General features: G+C 39.1%; 1 protein-coding gene and 1 long non-coding RNA gene across 2 annotated transcripts; both read left to right on the top strand.

Annotated features, from left to right (window-relative positions):
• The first annotated feature begins 11,770 nt into the window (after positions 1-11,770).
• LOC149502277 (juvenile hormone acid O-methyltransferase) lies at positions 11,771-12,510 on the top strand. The gene has a single exon (XM_089730088.1). It carries the CDS (start codon positions 12,007-12,009, stop codon positions 12,370-12,372), a length of 366 nt encoding a protein of 121 aa, XP_089586214.1. The 5' UTR covers positions 11,771-12,006; the 3' UTR covers positions 12,373-12,510.
• A 476-nt stretch (positions 12,511-12,986) lies between these two features.
• LOC114253317 (uncharacterized) lies at positions 12,987-16,135 on the top strand. The gene is made up of 3 exons (XR_016323612.1): positions 12,987-13,428; positions 14,191-14,299; positions 15,366-16,135. It is a non-coding gene; the product is annotated as an uncharacterized LOC114253317 (long non-coding RNA).
• Positions 16,136-16,674: the final 539 nt, after the last annotated feature.

The raw sequence follows: 16,674 nt of genomic DNA, 5'->3' as shown, positions 1-16,674 counted from the left end.
AGACGCGGATGTTACTAGGCACATTATTAAAACCGTTTCCTTGTACCTCGGCAGCTCCTCATAAAAACTCCGCCAAGTACATTTAGGATTCACTTTAATGCATTAACTGATTATGCTTTAACTATACTGTGGTGTTACTGTAGCAGATTCTTAGAACGAGAATGGTGACGCAGTATTCGAGGCCCGACGTGATTCTTCATTGCATGGAAATGTCTGCTACTCTTCAAACCGATAAGCACGATTGTTTAGTGGAAGAAATTTGCAAGATCGTGCTCACAATATTTCCTACCATGAGTATTTAGAATTAGGAGCAGGGGAGAAAAAGTGGTTATGGTACCAGAACCAAATTTCGGTCTTACAAGGTAGGCAGAGGAATTTTATTTTTACCGGCCAAGCTCCCAGTGAATTAGCTATGTCTAGCTATTTAACAAAAAATTCAACGACGTTTGACGTTGTTTTATTTTCTATACTAATATTATAAAAAGGATAGATTTGTTTGTTTGTTTGTATTGAACAGGCTCCGAAACTACTGAACCGATTTGAAAAATTCTTTCACTGTTTGGAAGCTACACTATTCCCGAGTGACATAAGATATAATATGTTTTGAAAAAAAAAATAGAGATCCTTACTAAAATATAATGTAACCAAAGGTGTAAAAAATTACCTAAAATATTCTTTACATCGCGTGCCCTGCGAAAACTATTGATGATAGAATAAAATAATGTACTACGACTTTTGTAGAACACATTATTATTTACAAAAAGTGTCGCGACAGCATATATCTAACTATTAAAGTTATGCCGCAATAAGTGTTCTTTTATTACAAAAAATAAAACCACGTCAAATATCGTTGAAATTTTTGTTAAAGACCCGAGCGGAGCCGGAGCGTGCCGCTAGTTTAAAATAAAAGAACACTTAATAATAGTGCGGCATAACTATAATAGTTAGACATGCGCTCTGTCGACACTTTTTGTAAATAATAATGTGTTCTACAAAGTCATAGTACATTATTTTATTCTATAATCAATAGTTTTCGCAGGGTACGCGATGTAAAGAAGATTATAGGTAATTTTTTACACCTTGGGTTACATTATTAAAGTTTGAGTAAGGATTCCCAATTTTTTCAAAAAATATTATCGCCTATGTCACTCGGGAATAGTGTAGCTTCCAAACAGTGAAAGAATTTTTCAAATCAGTTCAGTAGTTTTGGAGCCTATTCAATACAAACAAACAAACAAATCTTTCCTTTTTATAATATTAGTATAAATTTATAAAAAAAATAGATTTTTTAATAAAAAATAGATAATACTTTATTTATTTTTATCAAAATCAAACAAATAAGAAATTGTAGGAATCGGTTCAAATTATGTACAAATATGTGCAAGTACACATAATGTTTCAAAGCAAATGAAAGTAGGTAAGCATCTAATATTCTGTTACATTACATACTAGGTACTACATAACTATAACGTTTGTACTATATTTGTTCTGGTTCCATGCTTCGGGAGTCTCTGTTTGATTTAGATGGAGCTTAGACAGTTTTAATTGGCTTTTAAAGAATCTGGAATATAAGTAGGATAATTTTGTGTTTTGTGTAAGTTTTTTTTTGCTTCGAGAGGAGATAATTGCACCTACCTTCTGCCTACAAATATACCTAGGGGTGCCCGGGACACGGAATTGAATACATTCCGAGTCAATTCCGTGTCACCCAATAGTCTGTATCGAACGAAACAGAACGCAAGCGAGGCAGAGAAGGCAGAGGAGGGATAAGACTAACCAAGAGCGCATTACATACCCGGCCACTAGCAAGAATAACCGATTCAAATATTTAAGTTCGTGTCGTGATCATTTTGATACTTAGATCCAGAATCGTATAGCTGAGTTGCCAAAGTAATTGGTAAGAGATGGTGGTAAGACGTGTGCACACCCGATGCTTCTTACCGTTCTGTCTAATTGATTCGCACGTCCTGTACTACAAGCGCGACGCTATATTCAAACGCGATGCCTTTGTGATAATTTGTTTTTTTGAGCATCCCAATTCTGAAACAAAAATCTCCTTGAAGCGAAATTAGTACGAAATAGGGAACTTCGATTTGTATTCCAAATGAAACCGAACCCACGAGCCTCATTCCTTTTGGAACGTCGCCAACACAAAGCTCACTGCACGTATTGACTACGATCCTATTGACTATATCTTATATGATATTAGATTTTGTCCTCGGACTAATATTTTTATGCTGATTTTAATAAAAAGATAAGGCAACCAATAAAAGAGCCGGCATTAAAGCTATTTTTATTAGCCCACGTTATAAGAATTGATCTTTATGAGATCTAAATATTAGATTAGACATATGAGGAATACAGTTTCACATATAAATGTGTTTTGAGGTCGAAATGATGTCTCAACTCATGTCTCATCTCAGGCGGGATGTGAGTTCTTCTACATGACAATGCTTGTAGATATAGACGGGCTTGAAATTCCATTCGAACTATGAAACTAGTGACTGTGCTTTATGCCATAAGCATATTTTACTAGTGGTAGGACCTCTTGTGAGTCCGCACGGGTAGGTACCACCACCCCGCCTATTTCTGCCGGGAAGCAGTAATGCGTTTCGGTTTGAAGGGTGAGGTAGCCGTTGCAACTATACTGATACCTTAGAATTAATATCTCAAGCTGGGTGGCGCATTTACGTCGTAGATGTCTATGGGCTCCAGTGACCACTTAACACCAGGTGGGCTGTGAGCTCGTCCATTCACTTAAGCAATAAAAAAAAGCTAATCTAGCGGCCACGCTCACAAGCCGTCACCAGATGTATTGTATCAGCGATGCCCCTAGACTGCTCGAGTGGCGCGTCAATTAGCGGCAATTGTACGTCATGTAAGTTTCCTATATTTATTTTCCCATTTCATTTTATTATTGTATTCGTGGTAAGAAATTGTAAACAAAAAATATTAACAGTGTATTGATCTGTTGAATGGTGGAGCTCGCCATCTCACTCCGAGTCTCTGGTGTTGCCTGAAAGTCGGGGGAACATTATTTTTCTTTCATTGAATCCAGAATAACTACAAAGATGTTTGACAAGAAATTTTTCGATGGCTCCAACCCTCAGAAATCTTGCGCTCGTAGTAAAGATTTCTGTGGAACGGAATTCTTATTTTTGGTTAGTGATGCCCGATGCCCGATGTATCGCTATGCCACAGATTGTATTCAATCAAACATACTACCGTTTTGAAAACCGAACAACTAAGATTTGGTCAAGAAGTCATTGCTGTCCAGTGCATTGAATGATCTGATTTTCTATCTAGCAACCGTTCTTGTAAATATTTCTCCAGAATATCGTCGTCAAACAGATAAAAACGCATCACGATGTCTTAGGTCGATTGACTTGTTTACAAAATGACAATGAAGGAATCCTCATCGTTTGGTCGAGTCGAACTGTCCCTCCCTTCGTTCGTATAAAACACTCATTTTGGTAATGTAGATGCATTAAATAGAAAAATATTTAAATTAAAACTTGAACTAGCACTGTATATTCGATTATCTCATTTGGGATGAATGAATCGATAGAGCTTTTCAGAGAAAAAAACGTTTAAAATTCTCGTCACAGCTCTTTTTCTAGGTGTATTAATTTCCCGTTCACTCGGCTAGCACCATATCTCTCATTTATAATACTATTTTAAAATGAGCGACTTTACAGCTGTGGCGGATGTGCTTAAAACACTAAAAGAACCAAAGTAATTTGTTTATTTATTACTTTAATGTTCTTTTTTCTTAAAATAGATCTCTACCGAAAGACATGCAGACCACAGACCACAAAATGATGCCGTCAGTAGTGCAACAACGTTGAGGACTCCCATGCCCGGACCATCATCGGACATTATAATTTTTGTTTGCCCCTTAAAAAATATTTCAGTTTAACTTAGGATGAAAATTGTAAATTGCACCAAACAATTTGGCGAAATCGATAAACAATATACTCAAGTCAAAGTTAAGATCACGATTCTGAGATCAAGACCGACGTCGAATAACTAACCCATTGTCGGAGTCCGGGCCGCTATAAATTATGTCCGACTGTCCCCTTCCCGGGCCAATAGTTTGTAACTAAAGCCCGGGATAGGAAAGAAACAGTGAGACAGTTTGATTTAATTGAAATATCAATTATAATTTAATTGCGTTAAAATAAACAAATCAAATCAAATCAAAAAAGTTTTATTCAACATAAATGAAAGTACATACTTGTTGAACGTCAAAAGAACTACCACCAATTCACAAGAACTAGCCTCCGTCCCTAGAAGAATTGGCAAGAAACTCAGCGGGCATGTCTTTTTTTTTTTTAAATATTAGTTTTTTTTTTTAATATTAGATTTTTAAAATATTCATTTTTACAATAAGTAATTATAACATAACAATTATTACAATATTGAAATGTCCGGAGCGAGCGCACAATTCGACCCTCAAAATTGGAAAAAATAATTGCTCTATTGCAAAAATAGGTACAGTTTAAATATAGATACTTCTCGTAGGCTATATTTGAGAAAATCAGGTCCTCGCATTTGTATCACCACACCGCTCGCCACCGAAGCAGAGAATCACCCCGATGGAAGTTAAAGACTTGATCAAAGACCTACGTCCTCGCAAGGCTCCCGGTTCCGACGGTATATCTAACCGCGTTATTAAACTTCTACCCGTCCAACTCATCGTGATGTTGGCATCTATTTTCAATGCCGCTATGGCGAACTGTATCTTTCCCGCGGTGTGGAAAGAAGCGGACGTTATCGGCATACATAAACCCGGTAAACCAAAAAATCATCCGACGAGCTACCGCCCGATTAGCCTCCTCATGTCTCTAGGCAAACTGTATGAGCGTCTGCTCTACAAACGCCTCAGAGACTTCGTCTCATCCAAGGGCATTCTCATCGATGAACAATTCGGATTCCGTACAAATCACTCATGCGTTCAACAGGTGCACCGCCTCACGGAGCACATTCTTGTAGGGCTTAATCGACCAAAACCGTTATACATGGGAGCTCTCTTCTTCGACGTCGCAAAAGCGTTCGACAAAGTCTGGCACAACGGTTTGATTTTCAAACTATTCAACATGGGCGTGCCGGATAGTCTCGTGCTCATCATACGGGACTTCTTGTCGAACCGCTCTTTTCGATATCGAGTCGAGGGAACCCGCTCCTCCCCACGACTTCTCACAGCTGGAGTCCCGCAAGGCTCTGTCCTCTCACCCCTCCTGTTTAGCTTATTCGTCAACGATATTCCCCGGTCGCCGCCGACCCATTTAGCTTTTTTCGCCGACGACACGACTGTTTACTATTCTAGTAGAAATAAGTCCCTAATCGCGAAGAAGCTTCAGAGCGCAGCTCTAGCCCTAGGACAGTGGTTCCGAAAATGGCGCATAGACATCAACCCAGCGAAAAGTACTGCGGTGCTATTTCAGAGAGGAAGCTCCTCACGGATTTCCTCCCGGATTAGAAGGAGGAATCTCACACCCCCGATTACTCTCTTTAGACAACCCATACCCTGGGCCAGGAAGGTCAAGTACCTGGGCGTTACCCTGGATGCATCGATGACATTCCGCCCGCATATAAAATCAGTCCGTGACCGTGCCGCGTTTATTCTCGGTAGACTCTACCCCATGATCTGTAAGCGGAGTAAAATGTCCCTTCGGAACAAGGTGACACTTTACAAAACTTGCATAAGGCCCGTCATGACTTACGCGAGTGTGGTGTTCGCTCACGCGGCCCGCACACACATAGACACCCTCCAATCCCTACAATCCCGCTTTTGCAGGTTAGCTGTCGGGGCTCCGTGGTTCGTGAGGAACGTTGACCTACACGACGACCTGGGCCTCGAATCAATTCGAAAATACATGAAGTCAGCGTCGGAACGATACTTCGATAATTCTATGCGTCATGATAATCGCCTTATCGTTGCCGCCGCTGACTACTCCCCGAATCCTGATCATGCAGGAGCCAGTCACCGTCGACGCCCTAGACACGTCCTTACGGATCCATCAGATCCAATAACCTTTGCATTAGATGCCTTCAGCTCTAATACTAGGAGCAGGCTTAGGGACCCCGGTAATCGTACTCGTCGAACTCGACAAAGAGTTCGACGTGCAACCTAACCCATGCATCAGCCCGCTGAGTTTCTCGCCGGATCTTCTCAGCGGGTCGCGATTCCGATCCGGTAGTAGATTCATTTGCGAAGCAGCTACTCTTGAGTTGTTAGGTATCCTTCGGAGGTGCACGGGCAGTTGTTAGCAAATCCCGCTCCTCTTGGCTGAGCCTTTGCTCGCCCACCTGTCCTGGTGAAACTGGAAAGGCCTTCGGGCCACCAGTAAACTTTCAATCATAAAAAAAAAAAAACCGAAGCAGAGATCATCTAAGCTTTGTAGAACCACTGCGTTCACCCGCTGTGCATCCAAAAATCATTATTGCGGCATATTAAGCGGTTTTGGAGTGAACTTGTCTGAGAGTACTCAGTAGTGGGCAGCTTGTGACTATGCCTTGGTATTGCTGACGTCCACGGTAGCCACTCATCGTCAAGTAGGCCGCAAGGTCGTTAGCTTAGAAAAGGAAACTAAAAAAATGCAACATCAACAAACTGCGGTAGTGAATGGAATATATCATTTAATATATAAGTAAGAAGATAAATATTTTCTTTGTAACAATATTTTTGGCACTACTAAGTACATAATCAACTATCTGCATATTATGTGTTATTTGCTGTGTTATATAAAAGTTACTAGGTGTACTCGTCCGCTTCGTTGGGCATTTAAAATTAACATTATTGTTTCTCACCCCCACAAAGAATTTCATCATTAACACCCCCGCAACTGGTGTAGAGAATCCAACGCTCATATAAATATTCGCCTATCTATTAAGTACATGTATTTCCTACATGGATACCAAGTTTCAAGTCAATCAGATGCATTGTTCAGTAGTTATAACGGAACATCCGTAAAAATCACTGCAGATTTAAATATTAGTATAGATTAACGTATTGTTTCATCACCACCTTTGGTTTCCGTTCCATGTAATCGATTTTCTTAGTCTTCTCCCACAAATTGTGCCCTGGATCCATTGTTGTTGGGTGCAGCCGGCAGCTTGCGGATTGCAATGACTTTTGCCACTTTTGTCTGTTAACAATGGGTCTCTGACAGACGATAGTCAGTGAGAATAAGGAAAAGAAGTCATTTCAATTTTCGCTGAACAGATTTATTTTTATTCTTTTTGGGTTTGTTTCAATCGTGGACTTATCGGATGCTATTATTGTTGAAGATTCATAAGTACTCACAGTTGTCAGGTGGGCGGTACTCCTTTTGATTTATCTTTAATATTGATAGTATTTTGAATTCTTTATGTAACTCAGAGGAAACAATGTGTAAAAAGAACTTCTAAAGCTAGTAAAAGTAGCTAAATGTAGCGGACAGATTTAATGACGTCATACCCACGAGCCCGGCTCATCTGACGTCATAAGTCTACCGAAACTCATAAGCAATACAGCTCGAATGTCAGCAAATGAGACGTAATATTGAAACCTGAAAATTAATTAGTAAAATGGCTCTTACTCTACAAACGGGAATGAAAGATTGAAACTAACTGAAAAATCGATAATTCTCCCGCGAATTAGTTGAATATCTGCGCATTTACAAGGAATGGTAGAAACCGACCATTCAAATTCGCATATTGCAAACTAATACCAATATACCTATTTTATTAATTGTTGGGAACCTCTGGGTGTACGCATGGATTTATATTATCTCTGGTTTTGATATTTACCGAATTTCCATAGTGAGATTCTTTGAGGAACTGACGAGATAATCTCATCCATTCCCTTTTCACGAAATCCACACTTTATTATTGTCACCGCTTATTTCCTCCCGCGTTAGGAGGAGTAATATCACACCCCCGATCACACTCTTCGGCCAACCTATACCCTGGGCCAGGAAGGTCAAGTACCTGGGAGTCACCCTGGATGCATCTATGACATTCCGTCCGCATATAAAAACAGTCCGTGACCGTGCCGCATTTATTCTCGGCAGACTCTATCCCATGATCTGTAAGCGGAGTAAAATGTCCCTTCGGAACAAGGTGACACTTTACAAAACTTGCATAAGGCCCGTCATGACTTACGCGAGTGTGGTGTTCGCTCACGCGGCCCGCACACACTTATACACCCTCCAATCCCTACAATCCCGCTTTTGCAGGTTAGTCGTTGGGGCTCCGTGGTTCGTGAGGAACGTCGACCTACACGACGACCTGGGCCTCGAATCGATCTGCGAACACATGAAGTCAGTGTCGGAACGTTACTTTGATAAGGCTATGCGTCATGATAATCGCCTTATCGTTGTCGCCGCTGATTACTCCCCGAATCCTGATCACGCAGGATCAAGTCACCGTCGTCGCCCTAGACACGTTCTTACGGATCCATCAGATCCAATAACTCTTGCATTAGATACCTTCAGCTCTAACACTAGGAGCAGGCTTAGGGACCCCGGTAACCGTACTCGTCGAACTCGACAAAGAGTTCGCCGTGCAACCTAACCCATGAATCAGCTCGCTGAGTTTCTCGCCGGATCTTCTCAGTGGGTCGCGATTCCGATCCGGTAGTAGATTCATTCGCAAAGCAATTGCTCTTGAGTTGTTAGGTCTCCTTCGGAGGCGCTCGGGCAGTTGTTAGCAAATCCCACCCCTCCTGGCTGAGCCTTTGCTCGCCCACCTGTCCTGGTGAAGCTGGAAAGGTCTCCGGGCCACCAGTAATCTTACAATCATAAAAAAAAAAAAAACTTTATTATTGTCAAGAATCACGCTGTTCAACTTTGCTCCCAAAGATATTTTCTCCCTTAGTTATGTTTAAAATACAATTTGATATACGACGCTGTTGGCAGAGTGATATATACAGCTAAGATTGCCCAAATCCCCAGCGTTTCGGGTCTCCTCCTTACACGGAGCGGTGAGGGAAACAAAAGAAAACGAGGAGGTGAGACGTATGCACCCTTCTTCTAATTAAGAAACCGCCCCTCTGCCGTTATCGGATCCTTTTACTTCCATATTTATAGAGCATACTTTTCAAAAAGTAGCGTCAAAGTTTAAGTTTAATAAAGTCACAACGTCGATCCCAGACCATATTATTATAGTTTGAAATAAATTTACTGCATAACTTGTGACACGAACTTTCCAGTTTTCAACAACTTTTCCACAAAGCTCCGACCAGGGAGAAATGTTTTGAACTCATACATTCTTCATGTAATTTTATCAAAATGGTTACATGTTTATCACAAAATTCAGTTAGTATTGTATTTGCATAATTCAGTTTTATTCATCAAAACTGTAAAAGAAGTTTGATTTTAACAGCATGTAGGTATATTGCCTTTAATTGTTCCTTGAGGTGACTTAGCTTAGCTAACTAACTTAGCTAGTCTTTTGCAAATAAATAGTCTGTGAGTATGTCTTAACATTTAGAGTATGCCAACGACATTTTCAAGATAAGGTTTTAAATAAAAGTTCCGAACAATAACATTAAGACCATAGGTAAACCGAGCAATTTCAAGCACTCGGTGAAAGATCTTCCCTTTGTCGATGTTTCCAAATAACCAGTTACAGCATTGAACTCATATCATTAACTCCAGGTAGGCGGAGCCATTGATACTCGATATCGCATCCGAGTGATGTGGGACAAAAACTTATCGAAGAAAACAACTAGAGGAGGCTACGAATACTAAGTTTGAAAATGTTCAGAATTCAAATTCATTGCGTTGCTGTGTAGTGTATATTCAATGTATTTTGGATATTTGTCAACAGATGGCACTATAACAAAATGTTGTTACACCACTCAAACAGTACGCGTACGACATAGAAAATCATTTAAGGGTATAGTACTAAAATTGGCTGCTGCTAATTGGTAAAAGGCATTAACAATATACATATCGACGCTTGAAAGGCAAACGTGACTAAGCGACAATGCGTGAACTTTACAGTAGACTAATTTAAAGTTGAAATACCTGAAAAAAGTTCTATTTTAACGAATCTAGCTGTAGGATTGAAACGATTTTAATAGACCTAGAAATATTTTTTTTTTTTCGCATCGAATATGTTTATTGCCTATCATTTATGTACAAAGAAGTTAGGTATTGTCGCTTAGTCACGTTTGCCTTTCAAGCGTCGATATGCTAATTTTGTGACAGCTGCGACAAGTTTTGTGACAATTTGGAACCTCAACAAATTCATATTTTGTTTGTTGGTGACAAGTGCCATGTATCGTATATACATATTATTATGTACCACATTCCGACCCGGCAGGCTAGTTCTGGTCCAGTGAGGTACCGTAAAGGAACGACCGACGTAGAGTATCCAACTACCGCCTCGATGATCCGCCGGCCTTATGTCCTTCGAAGAGGCGGTGCTGTCGGCATACTGGACTATCCCACTTGGCCAGAATCAAGCTGCCGGATCGAAAGCACCATACACCGCCAACCGATTGTTCTTTAGCAGCGACTCTGTAGAAATGCTGTCATACGGTCCGTTAAAATGGTCGGTAGCGCCGCGCGGCTTTTCCCCTTCAGGTCGCCATGTAACCATCACCGGGGGGAGACCGCCGCCATCCGTCGGAGCCGGATCCTATATTGGCCCCCGGGTCGGCGACGACAAATCACCATCAGAAACAAAAAACAAAAGTCATGTGGCGTCACATAATCTATTCGTAAAGCGTACAAAGTCGTTTGTGTTACGGAATACTTGTGAAGCAGGGTACAGCTGTCATTACATAGAGGGGGCCAAAAATAATTAACAAAAAAAAAAATTTTTTTTTAAATCGTGCTTCATTTAAAATGCTTATGAATTTTATAAATGTTAAGAAAGGTAAGAACGGTAAGATCAATTAGATTAATTTGTGCTTAAAATAGGTAATAATGCATACGCATGTAGATAAAATGTACAGGAATTAGTTCAAAATCTCTCTTTTTGAAATACAAAGATATTATTGATATATTTGTCTTTTGTTTTTATTATTATTTTATATTCAATTGCAGAATATTAGAATTACACTTTGAGTTAATTACAGTCACTAGTCTGGTTACTCTCTCTGTTCCGAATTATAATTTAGAACTTGTTTTTGTATGTAGGGTTATACATAGACACGTGTATATTTAAATATATACATATATAAGATTGTAGGAGTATGTGTATTAAATTTCATCCTTTGTATAATTAAAGCTTTTTTTATTTTATTTTTATTGCCCTTGTAGGCAGACGAGCATACGGCTCACGTGATGGTGAGTGGTTACCGTCGCCCATAGACTTCAGCAATGCCAGGGGCAGAGCCAAGCCGCTGCCTATCGCTTAATACTCTCCACAAGCCTCGTTTGAAGAAGGACATGTCATAGCGTTCAGGATACACCGTGGAGGGGAGCTCATTCTATAGCCGGATGGTACGTGGCAAAAAAGACCTCTGGAAACGCAGGTATATTTGCTTGCAATGTTGAATCCGGTTGTAATAAATACTTAAGTCAGCTTGGCGCGATACAGTTCACAGTTTACAATGAGCGAGCACTGCGAGACTGACTCTAACGCAAGGAGGTATGCGAATTAATGTAATTAATTAATGTATCAATTAATGTAATAAAAAAAAATTTCAGTATTTTTCTTGCAAGTAAATATTTTGTAAAACAATTTTGCTAAGAAAGAAATGACTTTTGAGTTGTTTAGTTCTATGTTCATTCGTTTTTACTTATATTTTTTTGTTTGGATGAAATAATAATTCTATAAAGGAAAAACATAGTTCTATCTGCACAATATCGAATGGGCGTAAACATAATATTATATTGTACTATGAAAATAGTATTGCTAATCTTTTCACTCCGACGTCAATCCCCTTTGTAACCCAAAGTTGTATATTAATACAACTTTGAAATACATGAAACTTTGAATCATGAAATAGATGAAACCATATAATAATGAACAACTATTGTAGAAGTTCCCCATTTCAGTTTTACCATGAACGATGATGCTGAACTGTATGGGAACAGTAGCAGTATGCAAAGGCGAGACGCTTTGAATTCGTTAACTGAATATTTACCTAAATTTCAATGGAAGGAAAGTAAAGAGAAGATTTTAGACATCGGTTGTGCTGACGGAAGTGTCACAAATATCCTTAGCTCATGCTGTCCCACGGACTTTGAACTTTTTGAGGCGTGCGACGTGAACGTTAAATCTGTTAAATATGCTACGGAGCATTACGGAACCAGTAAGATGAGGTTCAGAGTCATGGATATAGAGGGTGACCTACCGAAGGAGATGGAAAGAAAGTTTGATCACGTCTTCTCATTTTACACGCTGCATTGGATCGAGAATCAAGAGTGAGTTTTCAGTAATCAAATGCTTCGTATCATAATGAAATTGTGGCGGTAGCCATCTCAGAACACAAGATGTTTCGTGTAATGAAAATCAAACCCGCAAATTTTAATTTGCGTGTTTACTGGTGGTAGGACCTCTTGTGAGTCCGCGCGGGTAGGTACTACCACCCCGCCTATTTCTGCCGTGAAGCAGTAACGCGTTTCGGTGTGAAGGGTGGGGCAGCCGTTGTAACTATACTTGAGATCTTAGAACTTATATCTCAAGGTGGGTGGCGCATTTACGTCGTAGATGTCTATAGCTCCAGTAACCACTTAACACCAGGTGGGCTGTGAGCTCGTTCACCCATCTAAGCAATAAAAAAAAAGAAACACTATGTATACGTAAGTTTGTTTAATTTTTTGACAGATGCCTGAATTTCGATTATGACATTTTCAAGATAATCTTGCATTTAGACAAGTTCCGAACAACAACATTCGGATCGTCGGTCAAGCAATATCACCCTCTCGATGGAAGATCTTCCCTTCATCGTTATACCTTCCACAAAACTTCTTTTTGCATTCACTTATTTGTTGACGACAAAGATGAGTCCACGTCGGCTATTCCGGTCGGCAGCCCGTCAGACCCAGGCCGCCACTGCTCCGCGACGAGCTCATGGGACTGCAGACTACTGGACTGCCTCATGGGTTTCAAAAGCGAAAGCGACTCTTGACCGGCACTATCCAGAACGATTCAAATCCGCTGTCTTCCGCCTTCATCGGTTGTTAACAATTATTATTTTTATCATAGTGTACACTCTGGTATCTTCCTGCCGCGATGGCGTTAGATACTAGGCGCGTGATTTTTAGTTTGTTAGTACTGCTTCATCACCTCACGTAATATGAAACTTCCAGGAGAGCCTTTCAAAACATTTACGATCTCACGGCAGATGACAGTGAGTGCTTCCTAACCCTGCTGGCTCAAATGCCTGTCTTCAACTTATTTGATGCTCTCAAACACACTGATAAATGGCGACATTGGCTAAGATACATCAAAAACTTCATCTCACCATACTATGAGACTTCGGTAAGACAGATTTGTTTATTAAAGTTTTTTCTTATACAGTTTATTCTAGCATTGTAAAATTATAAATTATTGTACGTCAAGTTTTCTCATTATATTATCTTAAACAATCAACATTGATATATTTTTTCTATTTAATATATGCAGTATATTCCAATTATGATCATACATCATTGCGCTAACTTTCAAACTAAAAAGTTGATATTTTTAAATTGAAAGATAATATTTTAAATGACAATTTGATAGTATAATGCCATTAAAACTATGACGAAAAGTTTTTTGATACACCAAAAGAAGTAGAATGTAGTAAAACTTATTGACAAACAGAAAATCATATAATTTGATTGTATTCGCTCAAAAATTTGTGTATTTACTGAGTGATGCAAACGACATGATTTGACGATGATACAATTTGGAAAACATATTAAATACTTCGATCATTCCTTGGGAATAGGGTGACAAAGTTTGGGTGGAGAAAACGGATTGTTTTACTGGGTTATTCAATAATGAATAGCCGGATATGTGTTTTACAGAATTACAGAAACTCTCATTTGGTGCAACGGAGCATCCAAATTTGTAAAGTAATAAAGTTTAGTCGAGAGAGTGTACTGATTTTCTAGGTCTCACGGTGCTTACGGGGGTGAATTAGGACTGTAGTGATACTGTCATTCAATATTTTCCCTGGTTGTTTAGCGAGAAAAGTTGCCAGCTACTAGCACGTAATGCACTACTAGCATGTAATAAAGGCATTTGGTGATTGGTCAGGATCCAGATGTGGTGATAGAGTTACTACTCAAGAAAGTGGGTTTCCGTTACGTGGACGTGCGCTGTCGACAAAAGAAATTTGAATTTTACGACTTAAAATAATTTCGGAGTGAGTATGACTCTACCGTCAGGATAATAATACGAAACTGCAGCAAATGGTTATGGGAACTATTTATTAGATTTATATAATATGGATGATAACTCTCAGAGCAATCCCGGCAGCCGCACCCGTACTCTAAGACAGTTCACTCTCTACTGCCTGTTCTCTGGTCTCCTCTGAAGTCTCTACCTCGGACCGTCTAGTCAGCGGTTCGAGGGTATCAGCATTTTAGGACAAATATATAACAGAACGAACAATGTTTACCATTATATATTGAACCTCTTGCAACCTTGCCGTGCTCTCCGTCCCCAGTAGTTGTGCAAATTACAATTTATGCTTGTTTGTTATTTTCTGACTCTCATTGATTTTCGACTGTCGTGAGCCCTGAGTGATATTCCTCGAGATTACAGATTTAACCTCGCACTATATTTACACACCCTGTATATAGTTCTCATTAGATACATACTATATTTATACTCTATGTACTATATTTATACAGAGAGTATAAATATAGTAGGTATGTAATGAGAATTCTAATATACGAGTACATTTGGAAACCGTAATCAGGCAATTATCGTTTTGTGAAAAACTAGGAAAAGTTCTCAACAAAAACGATTTGATGCGTCCATCTCCAAGTAGAGCCAGTAGCTTGCTTGATCAATACGTTATTTTTATCCGAAAATATTATCAACTTAATTGTCATCATAATCTAGTTGTTGAATGTCTAAACCTGTTCTTTCTACCACCGGCTCCGATAAATAACCACATTCCTGATCGAAAAACCTGTGTAAATAAATAAGAATATAATATGCAACTTGACCTTTATATAAGTTATTTAGGTAAAAAACGGAGTATTAAATAAATATACACAGGTAAAATATGGTAAAATTCGCGACAAAACGATGTTTTTGTATAATGTATGGTAATGCGGTGTCCTCTGTATTCACGTGCGCTCACATTGAGCAAACTGTTTGTTAGTGACCTGGATAAGTGTTATTATGAAGTCGCATACATGTCTGTCAGTGATAACAAGCAGTCCGCTTAAAAAACATTTTAGAAGCTGTTCTGTTTCTAGATCTACTAGAGGCGGTGAGTCCCTTCAAAGTAGGACAAGAGTTGCAGGAAGAATTACTCGATGACGTCATGGAAGTCGCAAAAGAAATGAGAATTATAGACACACAAAACAACACAGCCAAACTTATATATAACCTAGTTGTTATACACTGTCGAAAATAATATAATACAATATTTTAATGTACCTAAAAGAAGACCGAATTCAACAAAATAAAATTAGAATATAACTAACTTTACTAAGCCACCATTTCAAAGCATCGGCTACAAGAAAAAAAGAGTCATCAAAATCGGTTCATGCAGAAAAAGAGTACGAGATAACACGCACATGCAACAGTAGGCAGCGGCTTGGCTCTGCCCCTGGCATTGCTGACGTCCATGATTGACGGTGACCACTTACCATCAGGTGGGCCGTATGCTCGTCTGCCTACAATGGCATTAAAAAAAAAAAAATGCAAAATACAGTCGGCTTGAGAACTTCCCCCCTTTTAAAGCCGACCAAAATATAAAATTGTAATACTTTAGGTATTCATGTATTATGATAATCTAATTTACAAAACATCAATGTAACATAAGATTGTTATTGTATCGAAGCGTGTTTGTTTCTTGTTTTCTTGTTTTTCGTTGATGTATGAAGACTAACAATGTAAATTCATTATTTTGTAGTAATGAAAGAATATATGTTCATTTTAGATATAATTATTGTGCAATTTAAGCAAGAATAAATAATGAGTTTGATGAAGGTCCCGTTAGTGTACCAAAGGTCGGACGCGCGACCGCCCCTCCCCCCTTCAAACACCATCCTACATCCATTTAAGCTACAATGTGCTGAATGCTGATTTTAATAATAACAATAATAATATTTATTCAAGCCTCTTAAACTAGAAACACGTACAAGAATTCTTAGCACTAGTATAATAATATACATGGCTTTTTTATGAGGTGTACAATAACAATATTCCCTGACTTTTATGTTAGGAAAACCTGTGTTACAAAAGTCAGTGGTTCAGTGCTAGGTCACCAGGTAAAGTAAGTTAACCAGGAAGGGCGATCTGTAAGAATTATTGTCTGTATCTGTAATCTGTAAGATTGTTTGACGAGTGTGATTATCGTCGTTTAAATGCCAATTACGGTTCGACATTAGCCCTGTGAACTCCAGTAATCACTGACCCGGATATGTGTACTTAAGAAATGTTCTCGAACGACTTTCACGGTGAAGGAATTATATCGCGTAATAAAAATTAATCCCGCAAAAATAATTATTTACGAATTCACTCTTGTGTGCCCGCACGTGTAGGTACCACTACCTGCTT

The sequence above is a fragment of the Bombyx mandarina genome, chromosome 09, assembly GCF_030267445.1.
Source record: "Bombyx mandarina strain Sakado chromosome 09, ASM3026744v2".
In the NCBI taxonomy this organism is placed as follows: Eukaryota; Metazoa; Arthropoda; class Insecta; order Lepidoptera; family Bombycidae; genus Bombyx; species Bombyx mandarina.
The sequence above is the reverse complement of the archived record's forward strand: the minus strand, read 5'-3'. Positions and strand labels throughout refer to the sequence as shown.